Source organism: Psammomys obesus, unplaced genomic scaffold, assembly GCF_907164565.1.
Source record: "Psammomys obesus unplaced genomic scaffold, mPsaObe1.curated_primary_1811, whole genome shotgun sequence".
NCBI lineage: Eukaryota > Metazoa > Chordata > Mammalia > Rodentia > Muridae > Psammomys > Psammomys obesus.
Genome location: NW_026596131.1, coordinates 5,459,515 through 5,473,330, shown reverse-complemented (window position 1 = coordinate 5,473,330; position 13,816 = coordinate 5,459,515). Strand labels below are relative to the sequence as shown.

General features: G+C 47.9%; 1 protein-coding gene across 1 annotated transcript in view; it reads left to right on the top strand.

Moving 5' to 3' along the window:
• Wipi1 (WD repeat domain, phosphoinositide interacting 1) overlaps positions 1–13,816 on the top strand; it is a 37,566-nt gene that overhangs the window by 14,184 nt on the left and 9,566 nt on the right. Inside the window, exons 4-8 of the mRNA XM_055592297.1 lie at positions 1,075–1,171; positions 10,999–11,096; positions 11,960–12,052; positions 12,759–12,829; positions 13,414–13,521. Of these exons, the coding sequence (XP_055448272.1) occupies positions 1,075–1,171; positions 10,999–11,096; positions 11,960–12,052; positions 12,759–12,829; positions 13,414–13,521 (467 nt within the window). The remainder of the gene's footprint in view (positions 1–1,074; positions 1,172–10,998; positions 11,097–11,959; positions 12,053–12,758; positions 12,830–13,413; positions 13,522–13,816) is intronic.

The following is a 13,816-nucleotide window of genomic DNA, read 5'->3' as shown; positions in this document are numbered from 1 at the left end:
CCCAAAGCAAAGCCTTATAAACTTGAGTGTGCACAGTCATCTCTTTAGTCTTTGTTTAAAGATGCTCCAAATCAGGCTCCAGGAAGTCTGACTGGTCCGTGGGGGTGGGGGTGGGGGCTCCGATGCTCTTCCTCGCTGAGCAGTGCTGACCTCGGGGAAGCTGAATCAGGCCACACAGGCCCAGGGGCAGCCACTTGGGCACAGAAGGAATGATTGCAGCAAGAGCCCTCCTAGCACCCCACACCTCATGCTGTGCTTCGTCCTCATTACACTCCTTTGAATATAGGGTACCACACTGGGAAGAGGCTCTGAGCCCAACATGCTTTCAGCTGAAGAGGAAGAGAGCGGTCTGACAGGAGTGGGATGGAAGCCCTGTGAGAGGAGTGTCCAGACCTTAGAAGTGGGAATAGAGGCCTGGAGAGGGATACCTTCTTGAGGGCTGCGGACTGTTAGGAGTGAGGTCTAGAGAGATAGATCTAGAAAAAGGTGTCAGGGGGAAGGGGGGGGGGGTCGTGTCAAGCTAAGGGTGCCAAATCCTGGGAACCAGATTTTAGCTTTTCGTATCTTGAAATATTTACACAAAACTTGCCAGATCTGAAAAATCTAGGACTCTGAGCACCATTGCTCAAACTTCACTGGGGCACTTTGGAGTTTTTGAATTAAGGATGCTCAGCCTTTATGTAGAGAAGGAGATAAAAATCTAAGATGCTGCAATGCAGAGAGCATAAAGCCTGCATTTGTGTAAGAGAGCTCAGTCGCCAGCACTGAATGTGGGAACAGAACAAAAGAGGTTCCCTGGACCATCTTGTTCTAAGGAGAGGGAAGGATAAAGAATGGAAGAGAGGGAGGGAGAAATTGCTAAGTAAAATTTAGGATCTTACATCTTAAGCATCTGCTCAAGTGGGCTGTGTCTGGTTACACTCATAAGCATAACCTTCAAAAGGCTTCATCAACATTCCTCCTCCTTTAAGCATGGATGGAATCAAGTTAGGACTCAGGAGAGATGAGCCAGGATGTGGTGGGTCCCTTTTCCCAGGCTCTGTGGGGGAGGCTGATGGCTCTGTCTGATTACAGAGGCTGCTGGTCTGCCTAGAAGAGTCTATCTATATCCACAACATTAAGGATATGAAGCTGTTGAAGACTCTCCTGGATATCCCCTCAAACCCAACAGGTGAGCGCCAGCAACAGAACCGAGCCCTTCCCCTCCCCAAAACGAAGGTGCTTCCATTCCCAAGTGGCATTTCACTTGAGCCCAGGGTATGCTTTGGGGGTCTTTATGGTGTTGGAACTGAAGATGCATTTGAATGGTGACAAATCTGGATTATGAAAAGCTGTGGTCCCTGCAGGAAGGCTGTGCAGCCTTGCTGGGCGCCCTTCTTATGGGACCCATGTAGGCAAATGGGCCAGGGCATGTCAGATAGACATGGGAGAGTCTACGCATCTGATGTTGAAAGGTGTTTACCCCTAATGCTTTTCTGTGGCTGTTCATTACAGAGTAGGTGTGATAATTACAAGCAAGTTTGGACTTGGTATGTCTGCCTGGTTAGTTAGCCAGACCACATGAACTGCAAAGAAGATGTTTTATTATATGATTGTTAAAAATATATTTTTCAACTCGGGTGATAGACTAGAAAATTGAATTTGGTTAAAGTCTTGGAATTTAACATTGTGTGAAGTCTCTGGCGCTTAAGATCGGAAGAGTTTGGATGCAATAGGATGACGTCACAGATGATTGGCATCTTATGAACTCATTGAGCTGAAAGTAGGCAAGAATGAATCTCTTCATCATGCTGTGGCGAGTCATTCCTGAAGAGCAGTCTGTGCATCCAACAGCCAGGTTAATATTTATAAGTCATGGGGCTAGTTAACAGTTAGAGCCCTTGTTCCCCACATGATGGCTCACGACGGTAACTCCAGTTCCACAGGATCAGACGCACCCTCTTCTGAGATCTCCAGGTATCAGGCACATACAAATATATAAGGTGCACATACATAGATGCATGCATACATACATACATGGTATGCATTCATATATGCAGGCAAAACATTCATACACATAAAAATATTTTAATCTAAAAATGTTTTAATGAAAAGATTAATGTTTAATTAAAAGGCTCTATTCTGACTTAGTGTCACTAAGTGACAATGTATGACTGTCCCTGTTTCTCTGCAGCCTGGAAAACTCGTTGTTTGCCTAATTCTTGCAATGAGGTAAAAACAAAGAGAAAATAAATGAAAAGCAACAGGCTACTTGGGCCCTTGATGAGAGCGAGTGAGTCTTGTTTTGTTTGTTTGTTGAGACAGGTTAGCCCAGGTAACCTGTGTAGCCCAGGTTAGCCTTAAACTCTCACCTGCTGCCCCTTAAATGCTGGGATTACAAGTCTGCATTCCTGACCTCTGACAAAACAGTCACTTTTATCTCAAGAAAAGTTAGAGACAGGAGAGGTGCACATCCATAATTCCAGCTTTCAGGGGGCTGAGGCAGGAGGATTACCTATGAATTGGAGACCAGTCTGGGCTATATAGTGAGTTCCAGGATAGGTAGAGCTACCTAACTGGGACCCTGCTTTCTGCTCCCCTTCAGAAAAACATGAAAAACATTTTCTTGGACTCAGATAAACAGGATTCAGAGATGTGTTGGTTAATTCGCCTTAAAGGGCAGGGGACAGCGTTAACCACAGTGCATCCATCTAACTGCCTGGTGTCCTTTTAGTACAAGAGCCCAAAGTAGTCTCACCTGAACTGCCTTTTCCTGGTGGTGTAGTGGGGTGATGGCTTCTGACTTGCGGAGCCGTGTTGAGGAGTCAGGGGAGACTGACGTCATGTGTGAATAAGCCGAGGTCCATTCTGTGTTTGTCGGATCAGCCAGCCTCACTCTGGTCCTCCTTCAGCCCAGAGGGCAGCCCCTCTTGGGACAACACATCAGTTTCTCTCGGCAAGCATCGGAGGAGGAAGAGCAGAACTCCTTGGATGCCCAGAGTCTCCTTGTATACCCTCTTCATTTTGTTTTCTGGGGGAACACTGCCTCCTGGCTTTAAAAAGCCTTCCTGGGTGCACAGGGAAAACAGAATGCCTTTTACACTGGCTTCACCACCCACATTCTGAATGTTTCCGTCCAGCAGCCGAGGGTCAGCTGGCTATATGGATTCCCTTCTTGTTTGGTGCTCAATGTCTAAGGTGACTCTAAAGCTCCCTCCTTCTCTCTCTGTCCGTGCTGTGCTCATTCCTGTTGTGTCAAAGACTGCAGGCTGTTTCCCTCAAAGAGTCTGGAGCTGAACAGACTGCACTGAGAGTTCATTGCCGCCAGCCCGAAGTCTGTGCCCTGCTCGGTGAAGGGGGGAAATCTCTGTGAAAACCCTGCTAGTCGTAGAATGGCTGGATGGGTGGCCAGTCGCAGACTGACAGCCTCAGACTGACAGAGGGAATGTTCTGGATCACACAACACTGTGCTCACAGAAGGGAGCTGAGGGTCGCTGCCCAGCATATCCTCTTTCTGCAGATGGAAACACTAGGGACAATCCCCCACCAGGGCAGCAAAAAGCACTGCAGTACATGGGTCGATTCTCTCTCTTCTCTTGTCTTCTGATTCTTTTGAGATGAGGTCTTGTTCTCCCGGGCGAGCTTCAAACTTGCACTCGTCCTGCCTCAGCCTCCTGAGCACTGGGCTGAGAGGTATGTACCACCACGCCACAGCACACTCAAGAGTTCTTGACTCTGTTTCTGGAACTTGAAAAGCATTTTGCGTGAACGGGGCTGGAGCTGGAACCCAGGGCCTCATCCATGCTCCACACATACCGTACCTCTGAGCTGCATCCTCTGGCCCTGGAAAGCGTCCTCTGAGGCACAGTCAACTATGCTTTATAAACCAGTTCCCACTGAGCTGCCTAAAGTTGGGCATTCGATGCTGCAGATGCTAAAGCCAGAAGGAGAAGGATCAAGGGTCATCCATACAATGCTGGCCATGCAGTGCTGGTCATCCTTGAGGTAATAACAGGTCCGGCTCTTCCAGATGTGGGAGAATTATAGACAAACAATCTCAGCACAATAACAGCTATTTACAAAACTATGTGTCAAGTCTAGAACAAGGCCAGAAGCCTCGCGGAGACCCATGCCTGGGCCAGTGAGATGGCGCAGCAGGTAAAGCCACTTGCTGCCAAGCCTGAGGGCATGAACTGGATCCCTGGGGCCCCACATAACCAGAAGAGAGGAAGGACTCCCTCATGTTCTCTTCTGACCCCCACAGGCATAGCATGGCACATGTGGGCCTCCCCTCTACCCCCCAATAAATAAATAAGTGTAAAAAACTTTTAAACCTCATGCCTATGGCTTAAAGGCTACACGCTCAAGTGTTGAAAGGAGAGAAAAGCCTTGAGTTTCAAATTTGGCTGCCATTTTATTTTTGTCCTTCGTTTCCCCCCTCTCTGTATCTTCTGGGCTTTGCAACCCAGTACTTTTATACTGGGAATTAAAATGAAAGAAAGGGCCTGCTTTGTTTCTAAAAAAAAAAAATGACTTTGTGTGGTACCATTGACAGAAACAGAAGGCTGGGGCATGGTCGCGGCTACGCCTGAGCAGGTCTTCCTGCTTCCTGGGGTGCTTTACGAGTCAGAAAATACATCCTTGCAGTTGGTTGGAACTGTTCTGAGACTTGGGGGGGGGGGGGGGGGGGGGGGGAGGGGGGGTACGCGGGGGTGAACACAGAGGAACGTCAGTTAAGCATCGCTGGGGCTCTGCGTAAAGTCTGCGCAGGTCTGTTTAGGAGTCACATGGGGTGGCCGAGTGCAAGCCCAGAAACAAAGCTGCCTAATGAGGGGTTATATGTCACAGCACACCTGTCCTTGTCATTATCCTTTGTTCCTTTCTTGTCAGAATCCGGTGTCATCTAATTCTCCACTGAGTGTGACAGAAAGTTCAAAGTCAAAGTGTTCAAGCCTGGGATAGTTCCTCCCTGGGATACTTATCTTGACCTAAAATTCCAAAGGACAGCTGCAGGAGTTTGGCCAAAGGCTTCTGCTTCAGGCCTCCTGGCTTTCTCAGCCACAAGGATGCTCTCCATGGTTTCAAAAGGGTTGGGGGAGGCGTGGTTAAATGAAGGTCTGGCCCTTAGAGAACTCCAGCGTAGGAGTCCTCTTCATTTTGATGGGAAAGAAGGCTGAAAGAGCCAAGTGGTACAGGGTAGGTGTCTGTTGGGGAACTGGATCCTCAGCCTGTCCCTGTCTCCCAAAACTTCCTGAAATTCTGTACTTCCCTGGAAGGGAGGAAGAATAAAAGAGAGAGGGAGAAGGGGAAGGAGAGTAATAGAAAATGTTTGGTTGGCATTGGCACAGACCTTTAATCCTAGCACAGCACTCAGTAGGCAGAGGCAGGCAGATCTCTGAGTTCGAGGCCAGCCTACTCTACAGAGTGATTTCCAGGACAGACAAGGCTACACAGAGAAACCCTGTCTTGAAAAAGCAAAACAACAAAACAAACAAAAAGAAGAAGAAAAAAGAGAGAGAAGGGTAAAAAGGACAAGATAGAGGTAGAGATAATTAGAATGTTACATCTTTACAGGAGATGGTCATAATCACTGTAAAATTAACACACAATAATTAAAATTATTTCTACCACACACCCCCAAAGCTGTGTTGATATGTAATCCACATTTCATAGAATCCACTCACTTAAAGAGCATAGTTTGTGACTGGACAGATGACTCAGCAGTTAACAGCTCTTGCTGTTCTTTTAAAGGACCCGAGTTCAGTTCCCAACCCCACTTCTGGTAACTAACAACTGCCCATAACTCCAGCTCCAGGAGTTGAGTGCAGTGCCCTCTGCTGGCTTCCTTAGGCCCCTGTGCACACATGATAGACACACACACACACTCACATGTAAAATAAATAAATAAATTAAGTGCACAACAGGCTTTCATGTGTTCACAGAATGATAGAGCTATTGTCACAATTTATTTTAAAGGTTTTATTGTGTGTTTCTGTGTATCTTATCACATCTGCTCGTACATACATGTGGAGGCCAGAGGACAACTTTCAGGAGTCACTTCTATCGTACGGGTCCAGGGACCTAGCTCAAGCGGGCAGGCTTGGCACCAAGCACCTTGACCCACAGCCGCTCTCACCAGCCCCGCATTTAATTTTAGAACGTTTTCATCACCCTTCCCCCAGAGACAGCCTACGCCTCTTAGCTGTCACCTCTTATTGCCTAGCTCTGGGTAACCCCTGATCTGCTTTCTGTCACTGTAAGTTTGCCTGAGGTGACCATTTCAGGTGGTCTTTGTGACTGCCGTCTGCTACTTACTGCTTTTGGGCTCCTCTATAGTGTAGCGTGGATCGTGCTCCATTCCTTCTTGTTGTCAAGTTATATCCTGTTAGACAGACTTGGCACGTTCTATTTATCTACCCGTTAGTTGGCTCACAAAGGTCATTTCCACCTTTTAAAAAATAGAATATCTTTCTTTTTTCATTCTTTAGCAGTTTCATCTCCCAATCCTTGCTTTATGTTCCTCCTCCTCCTCCTTCTTCTCCTTCTTCTCCTCCTCCTCCTCCTCCTCCTCCTCCTCCTCCTCCTCCTCCTCCTCCTGTGTCCATTGGTCTACCCATGAGAATGCTGACTGCTAGTGCTGGCTTGATCTTGTGTGAAGGTCATCACAGCTGTGATGAGTTCATGAGTGCAATGGTCATGTCATGTCCAGCAGACATCATTTTACAGCACTCCTCCTCATTCTTACATTCATTCTGTCCCTTCTTCTGTCATTCTCTGAGTCTTGGGGTAGAGGAAGGATCTTATAGATGCTCCAGTTTGGGCTGAGTACTCAGTAGTCACTTATTCTCAGCACTCTGCTCACTTATGAGTCTGCCTTGTATGATGACCACTGCAGAGAGATGCTTTTACGGCTGAGGCTAAAGGCAGCACTAATCCATGTGTATGAACATACATGCTTAGAAGGCAGTTGGACACCACATTTATTCAGCAAGAGCACAGTAAAACATTCTTTCTAGGGCCTGTTTTTGACCAGGTTTACAATACCAGACATAAATTCTTTCTTCTAGAGTGGACCTCCAATTCAATCCAAAAGCTATTGGCTACCCTTGTAACCTGTGTATCACTATTGCTCTGGTGGTCACATCTTGTCTGGTAGGTTGGTATTACAAATGCAGAATTTTCCACTGGGTAATACTACTGATGGCTTTTCTCCTGTAGAGGCCTGCATAATTCCTTCTGGCACTATAAAGGCTAAGAGGAAGTTTCCAGGTCAGTTCCAGCTTTATTTCTCCGCATCCTGCCACCAATGTGTGTTGAGTCATCAGTAATAGATCTTACCATCTAGTTATGGTGAGCAACCAAGAGCCTGTGTTGTTTGGGGGCGCCTCAGGGGCCTCCCTGCTCAATTACTCACAGGGAGGTGGCCCACACCGAGATTTTCACTTAACAACCCACGTCTTCTTGGCAAAGCATCATCCATCCTGCAGGGTAGCTGTGTTTAAACTCCTCCTTTAAGAAACATGTCTAAACTAATTTACACAGCGGTGGGTTTCCATAGATCCTTAGTTTTAATTAAATAACCCTACCTCCCCCCTTCCTCTATTTCCAGTTTTTGATGGTAACGGATATTGTTGGTGGAACCATTCGTATGTAAGCTTTTGCGTGGACATTGCTTTTACTTCTTTCTGGTGTGTGCAGGAGAGCAGAATTCCCAGGTGACGTGGCGACTGTGTTTAACTTCTGAGAAACCCCCAGGCTGCTCGCCAACACACTGCCCCAGTTCAAATCCCTGTGCACACCCTTGCAATTTCCCCACCTCCCCGTCAGCACTTAGCTTCCTCAAAAGGCTGGTTTTGTGTGTACGGGTGTTTGGCCTGCATGTGTGTCTCTGCACCCCGTATGCCTGGCACCAGCAGAGGCCAGAAGGCGGCACTGGATTCCCCTGGAACCGGAGTTAGAGGCAGTGTGAGCTGATGTGAGCACTGGGAATCAAACCTGGGTGCTCTAGAAGAGCAGCCAGTGCTCTTAACTGCTAAGCCACCTCCCTGGTCCCTAGCTGTCTTTTTAAATTGTAGTTATCCTGGTAATTATGAAGTTACTGTCATCATTGCAGTGTGTGTGTGTGTGTGTGTGCGTGCGTGTGTGTGTGTGGTGTGTGTAGGTCAGAAGAGAATGCCAGATGTCTTGCTGCATCACTTTTTGCCTTATTTCCCTTCCCTGAGACTGGAGATAGCCTATTGGCCAAAAAGCACCAGCAACCCTCCTGTCCTCCTGTGTCCGCACTCCACAGTGCTTGGGTTACAGATAGGCGGAGCTACGCCAGTTGTTTCCTTGTGCTTCATTTGTTTGGATGTTTGTTTGTTCGCCATGGATCTTAGGCTCTGAATCCAGCCCTCAAGCTCATAAAGGAAGCATTCTGTCACCCCCCCCCATTATGATTTTGAAACTGGATTCTTTTGTTTTTTGTTTTCTGTTTTTTGGTTTTGTTTTTTTTTTTTTTTGTTTTTGTTTTTGTTTTTCTGTTTTTTTTTTTTTTCAATCCCATGTACTCAGCAACTCTCATGGGTACCCCTGACCTGAAAGACCACCAGTCTTCCGTTTGGTCAGCAAGATCTACCCTTGGCATCTCAGCCTCCATCCTACTACCTCCCCTAATGGCACCCACCCAAGCCCGTGTAATCTCGTTTCCCTCTTCCATTTCTCAGGGCTGGAGTGCCTCTGACTCCCCAGCTGCCCTTGAAGTTACATTTGGATTACAGATGGGAAGCTGGAGTTCACAGAGCACAGCTGGGAAGGCCTATGGCCTTTCACAGTGCCAAGGGCCCCCGAGTGAGCTCACAACTGGGCCAGCCCCTGCAGTTAAGCATGCCCAGACAGCCTCCTCTTGGAGCTCTGTGTAGCAAGAGATAAGGACAAAAGCTTGGCTGTACACTCAGGGAGGCCAGATCAGGAAGCAGGACCTAGTTTCAAGTCATAAAGTTTGATTTTTCCCCCCTCTCTGATCTTCTCCACTACAGGATTGGTAAGGAGCCTTTTAGCCTAGGTCTAAAGCTTTACAAATGCCTTTTATAAGAACCCACTGAATATGCCAGTTTGCAACAATGCTGGCCAGCATTATTTTAATATTTAAAAAGCTATCTCTCATATAATCATCTTCTTTTTTAATGTTGAAACCTTCATTTTTTTTTATAATCTTCCTAAAGATGGTTTTCCAGTAATGCCTTGGCTCTGGAGTTATTACCATGTATGACTATTCATCTTGGTCACCATTGTGAAAAAGCCTCTTTTCAGTGCTGCAGAGACAAACCCTCCCCGGACCATCCTTCTAATAAAAATGGTTCATGTCACTTCCGGGGTTTGATTGGCTTCCTACAGTTCCAGAAGATGCTGAAGCATCTCCATCCAACATATCCCATTGCAAAGTTTCTTTCAAAGGCTAGGCTAGCTGACTCAGCCAAGAGGCAGACCTCCAGTGAGCTTCTGCCCCTGGAGGCTCCACTCTCCCTTATCAGAGCAGACGATGAGATGAGAAACAAGGTCATGTGCCCTTCTCAACCATCTTGAAGTTCCTAGCTAGCTGCACTTAATCACGCTCAGAAAAGGCTAGAGCATACTGACCTTTCCCACCAGGAAGTCCTGTTTTAGTCATGAGTAAACTCTCACAGGGTTCTAGATGGTAACTGGGATTGGAAGAGAGGTGGCCGCTGATCCAGTGCCCTGGGGTGGCAAATGTGAACAAGAATACCCTTTGAACTCTGAGCTCTGATTGCTTAGCACTGGAGGTTCACCAACAGTGTCAAGTCAGCAAGTCTCCTGTGAATTTTCTAGACTCAAATCCTTTGTCCAGAACAGGGTTTTCCTAAATTTTACCCACTAGCAACCCCTTTTTGGTCCAAGAAATTTTTACATGACTCCAAGCATATGTCCATATTAAAAAGGTATGCATATCAAACCTTTGCTGATAAACAGATCGTAAATTTGTTTTATGGGAAGCTGGAATTCACAGAGCATTAGTGCATCAGTTCACCAGTTCCTGGGTATAACCTCTCCATTTGTTGGAGATGATAAAGTTTCCCAGTAATGACATGGACAGGCCTGTTTCTTTTCACATGAGCAATTAAATCTCAGCTAAATGTGCTCCTGCAGGACATAGATCATCTTGAACGATTTTCAGATTTGATCAATATTTTTATTTTATAAAATAAAGCACTACTTCATATAAACACATAATACAAAGTGACAGAAGCTGGCTGTCCTGGAACTCGATCTCTAGACCAGGCTGGCCTTGAACTCAGAATTCTGCCTATGTTTGCCTCCCAAATGTTGGGATTAGAGGCATGTGCCACCAATGCCTGGCTCATTTAACCATTTTTAAGTGAAATTCAGATCAGCAACCCAGAAAGCAACTTCAAAGATCAACAGTTCCAACCCAAGACAATGTCACAATATGCCCATTTGATGCCAACACTCCAAGGACTGTCGTTCTGTTTTGTAGTAACTGTTACTTTTCTATAAGATCATGAAAGCTTGCATATAGGAAAAAAACAAAAAGCAAAACTGCAATTCTCAGCATACAGTAGCCACGCGTCTGAGTGAAGGTGCTCAGAGGGCTGCGGCTGTGTTGGCGGAGAGTGGTGTGATAGCACGCACAGTGCAGTTGTGTGTTCAAGACCAAGGCTGCTGTGAAGATCTGAGATGCAAACTGGCCGGTGCTGCAGAAACACCTCAAATTCCTCACACACTTCACGTCTAATTAATCGTTGCCAGTTGTGCCTTCAGAAACATTTTACCGTAGCCAACTTTTTGTGTCGCCCCCCCCCCCCCTACACACACACACCCGCCATTCAGTTCCATAACACCCTGTTTGGGTGACAATAAGAAACCATTACGAATAGTCCACCGGGAAGGGTACTCAAAGATGTTCCTCCCCTAACCAGCAGGTGGCACTCTAGACACACAGTTTTCAGGCGTCCTTTCTAGCCAAGTTCTTTTCTCCTCATTCTGTTTATTCTCTGCCAGGTCTATGTGCCCTCTCTATCAACCATTCCAATTCTTACCTGGCCTATCCTGGAAGCCAGACCACAGGCGAGATTGTGCTCTATGATGGAAACTCCCTGGTAAGTTCACAGTGGTCCTTGGTGTACCAGCCAGGTTGCCTGCCCTGGGTCAATAGTCTAGATAAGGAGGCCCTGTTGAGGGGCGGGGGGGCAGTGAGCTGTCTGGGAGAGCTCTCTGGCCACAGCAGTGGGGTGAAATGGTATTTGTGTTGAAGCTCACATTTAATATCAATCAACGTCGCTTGAGGCAGGTGCCAGAACCAAACAGAACACCTGCCCAGAGTGGGATCAATGAGCCAGCGCACAGTCTGTATTCCCTGCCCCGTGCTCCTTGAGGCTTCATAGAGCAGGACAGGATTGCTCTGAGAAGCCCCTGTAGAAGCAAGCAGGAAGAGCCCCTAAACCACCTTCCTAAAAGCAGGGAAAGGAACAGGCATGAGGTCACACATGAGAGAGAGAGGGAGAGAGAAGGAAGGAAGGAGAGGGGGCAGGAAGGACAGAAGAAAGGGTGGATTGCTCTAGAATGCTGTCTGCTGGCCTTGACATGCGTGTCACACCCTCAACCTCTCAGCAACCCTGACACCTGCACTAGATTGGACCTGTCGACATTCCGTCACGGAAGGGGTAGGGGTGAGGACCTCATGAGAGCCAGCCCCTATAGGCTATTAATCTGCTAGGGTGGGGTGGAGGAGACATTTTCTTCAGTAGTGTAGCCACTGCCAAGGGCCCCATGCCCCTGTAAGCAGCTTTGGTTAAACTCATTGGTTCACCAAAACAGGGTGGGGGTGTCCCTACCAGCAGAGCTTCATAGGAAAGGGTTCAGTTTCTATGCAGGTGGCAGCGAGCAGGGAGACAGGGCGGAGAGGTGATCCCATCTTCCCTCTTCACCAGTGCTGATCTCCACCTCTCCCCCACACCAACAGAAAACAGTGTGTACCATCGCTGCCCACGAGGGGGCACTCGCCGCCATCTCGTTCAACTCCTCAGGCTCCAAACTAGCGAGCGCATCTGAGAAAGTAAGTGCTCTATGGCCTCTCCTCCTAGCTGAGGCTGGGAGAAGCCCCGAGGAGGTACCCAGACTACTGCAGGAACAGTGCTGGTGACAGGAGGACTCACTGCTCTCTAGACACGCACAGAAGTGGTTTCAGACTGAGACTGTCTGGGCCCCTGCCTGTCACAACAGGCACCCAGTAAAGTCTGTCAGTGAGTCTGACATATCAAAATCGGACGCTAGGAAAGACGCAAGGCGCTTTGCATAAAAACCCGTGGTCTGATTGAGAAGCACACCTGTGTCCGTTGTCCCCAGATAAGGATGGACGGTCATGTCCCTGTTGCCCATAGATATGGACAGAGGTTGGGCTCTGTTGACCACAATAAGCAGAGAAGGTGATCAACCAGCATTTCAAATGCCGTGCAAAGCAAATATATTTTGATATGCAGAGATAGAATAGTCTATAAACCAGAACAGTTTGTGACAGCACACATACAAGCACGCATACCGAGAGAGCCCTGGACAAGGGTGGAGAGGGAAAGACAGTATTTAGCACAAAGTTCCAAGAATTCTTATTTGGCACATATGCAAATAAAAATGTGCCTCTGCCTAGTGCTTCATGCTCCCTCCTCTGAGGTGGATGTTCAAAACCGGTTGAGCAAACTGCCCTGGAGAGGGACGTTTGTGCGTGCCGTTTGTGGCTGGAGAAAGTCCACCTCTTTCTCTTCCAGGGCACCGTCATTCGAGTGTTCTCTGTACCTGATGGGCAAAAACTCTATGAGTTTCGTCGAGGAATGAAAAGGTCTGTTCTCACTGTCAGCCCCGTTTTAAAATCCTTCCTGGCAGCCCTCCAGGGAGAGGGCAGAGGGAGGCTCTGTGGCTTCCTCCTAGGGATTAAGTTCTTTCCAGGTAATTGGCTCAGCTGCACCTGGAGGCTTTGTAAAAAGGGAAGGCAAAAAAAACAGGCTTAATGCACAGCCCAGAATTCAGGGTCTTTTGCTATGTCCATGGGAGGCCAGCATGAGAGAAAGCAATCTAGAAACAATTTCCAGTTCCTTCCACAAAGGGAAATACAGGAAGACAACAAATGTCAGCGGTTGGGCCTCTGTTTGCTGGGAGGTTTGCAGCCAGCTCTGTTCAGAGCAGCGGGGAGATGGCCACCCGAGAAGCCAGTCCTCTGGCTGGGAGCGAGGGCCAGGCCCGTGTGTTCACCCTACAACCATGACTCTCCCCGAATCTCTCCCACGTTGCTTTTAAAACAGTAGTGTCCCGTCGGAGGGGTTTTAGAATAGCGTGGCTCTTGGAGTCACGCTTTCACTCCTCAAATAGCTGCTCTCAGAACTGTGAGGTGTTTTGTCTGACTGGCCCATGTGCTGCTGCCTCTAGATACGTGACAATCAGCTCGTTGGTGTTCAGCATGGACTCGCAGTTCCTGTGCGCCTCCAGCAACACAGAGACCGTGCACATCTTCAGGCTGGAGCACCTGACTGACAGGCAAGTGCCACGCCAGGGGCAGAGTACCTCCTCGACTGAAGGGCCCCGAGGGTTCTGCAGGCATCGGAGCCTCACTCTTTAGACTTGGCCCTGCTGCTGTGCCATTACCAATGTGATTGAGTGTGTGCTAGGAAAACGTTCTGGGGTGTTCTGCACAAAGACACAAAATCTGGGTCTATGATGCTGAGTTTGCACCTCAACTCCGCCCCTTAGGAGCTGTGAGATGCTGAGATGCTTGCTGGGTCTCTCTGAAGCTCACTTTCCTCACCCGCAAAGCGAGGGCTGTGTTTGCACC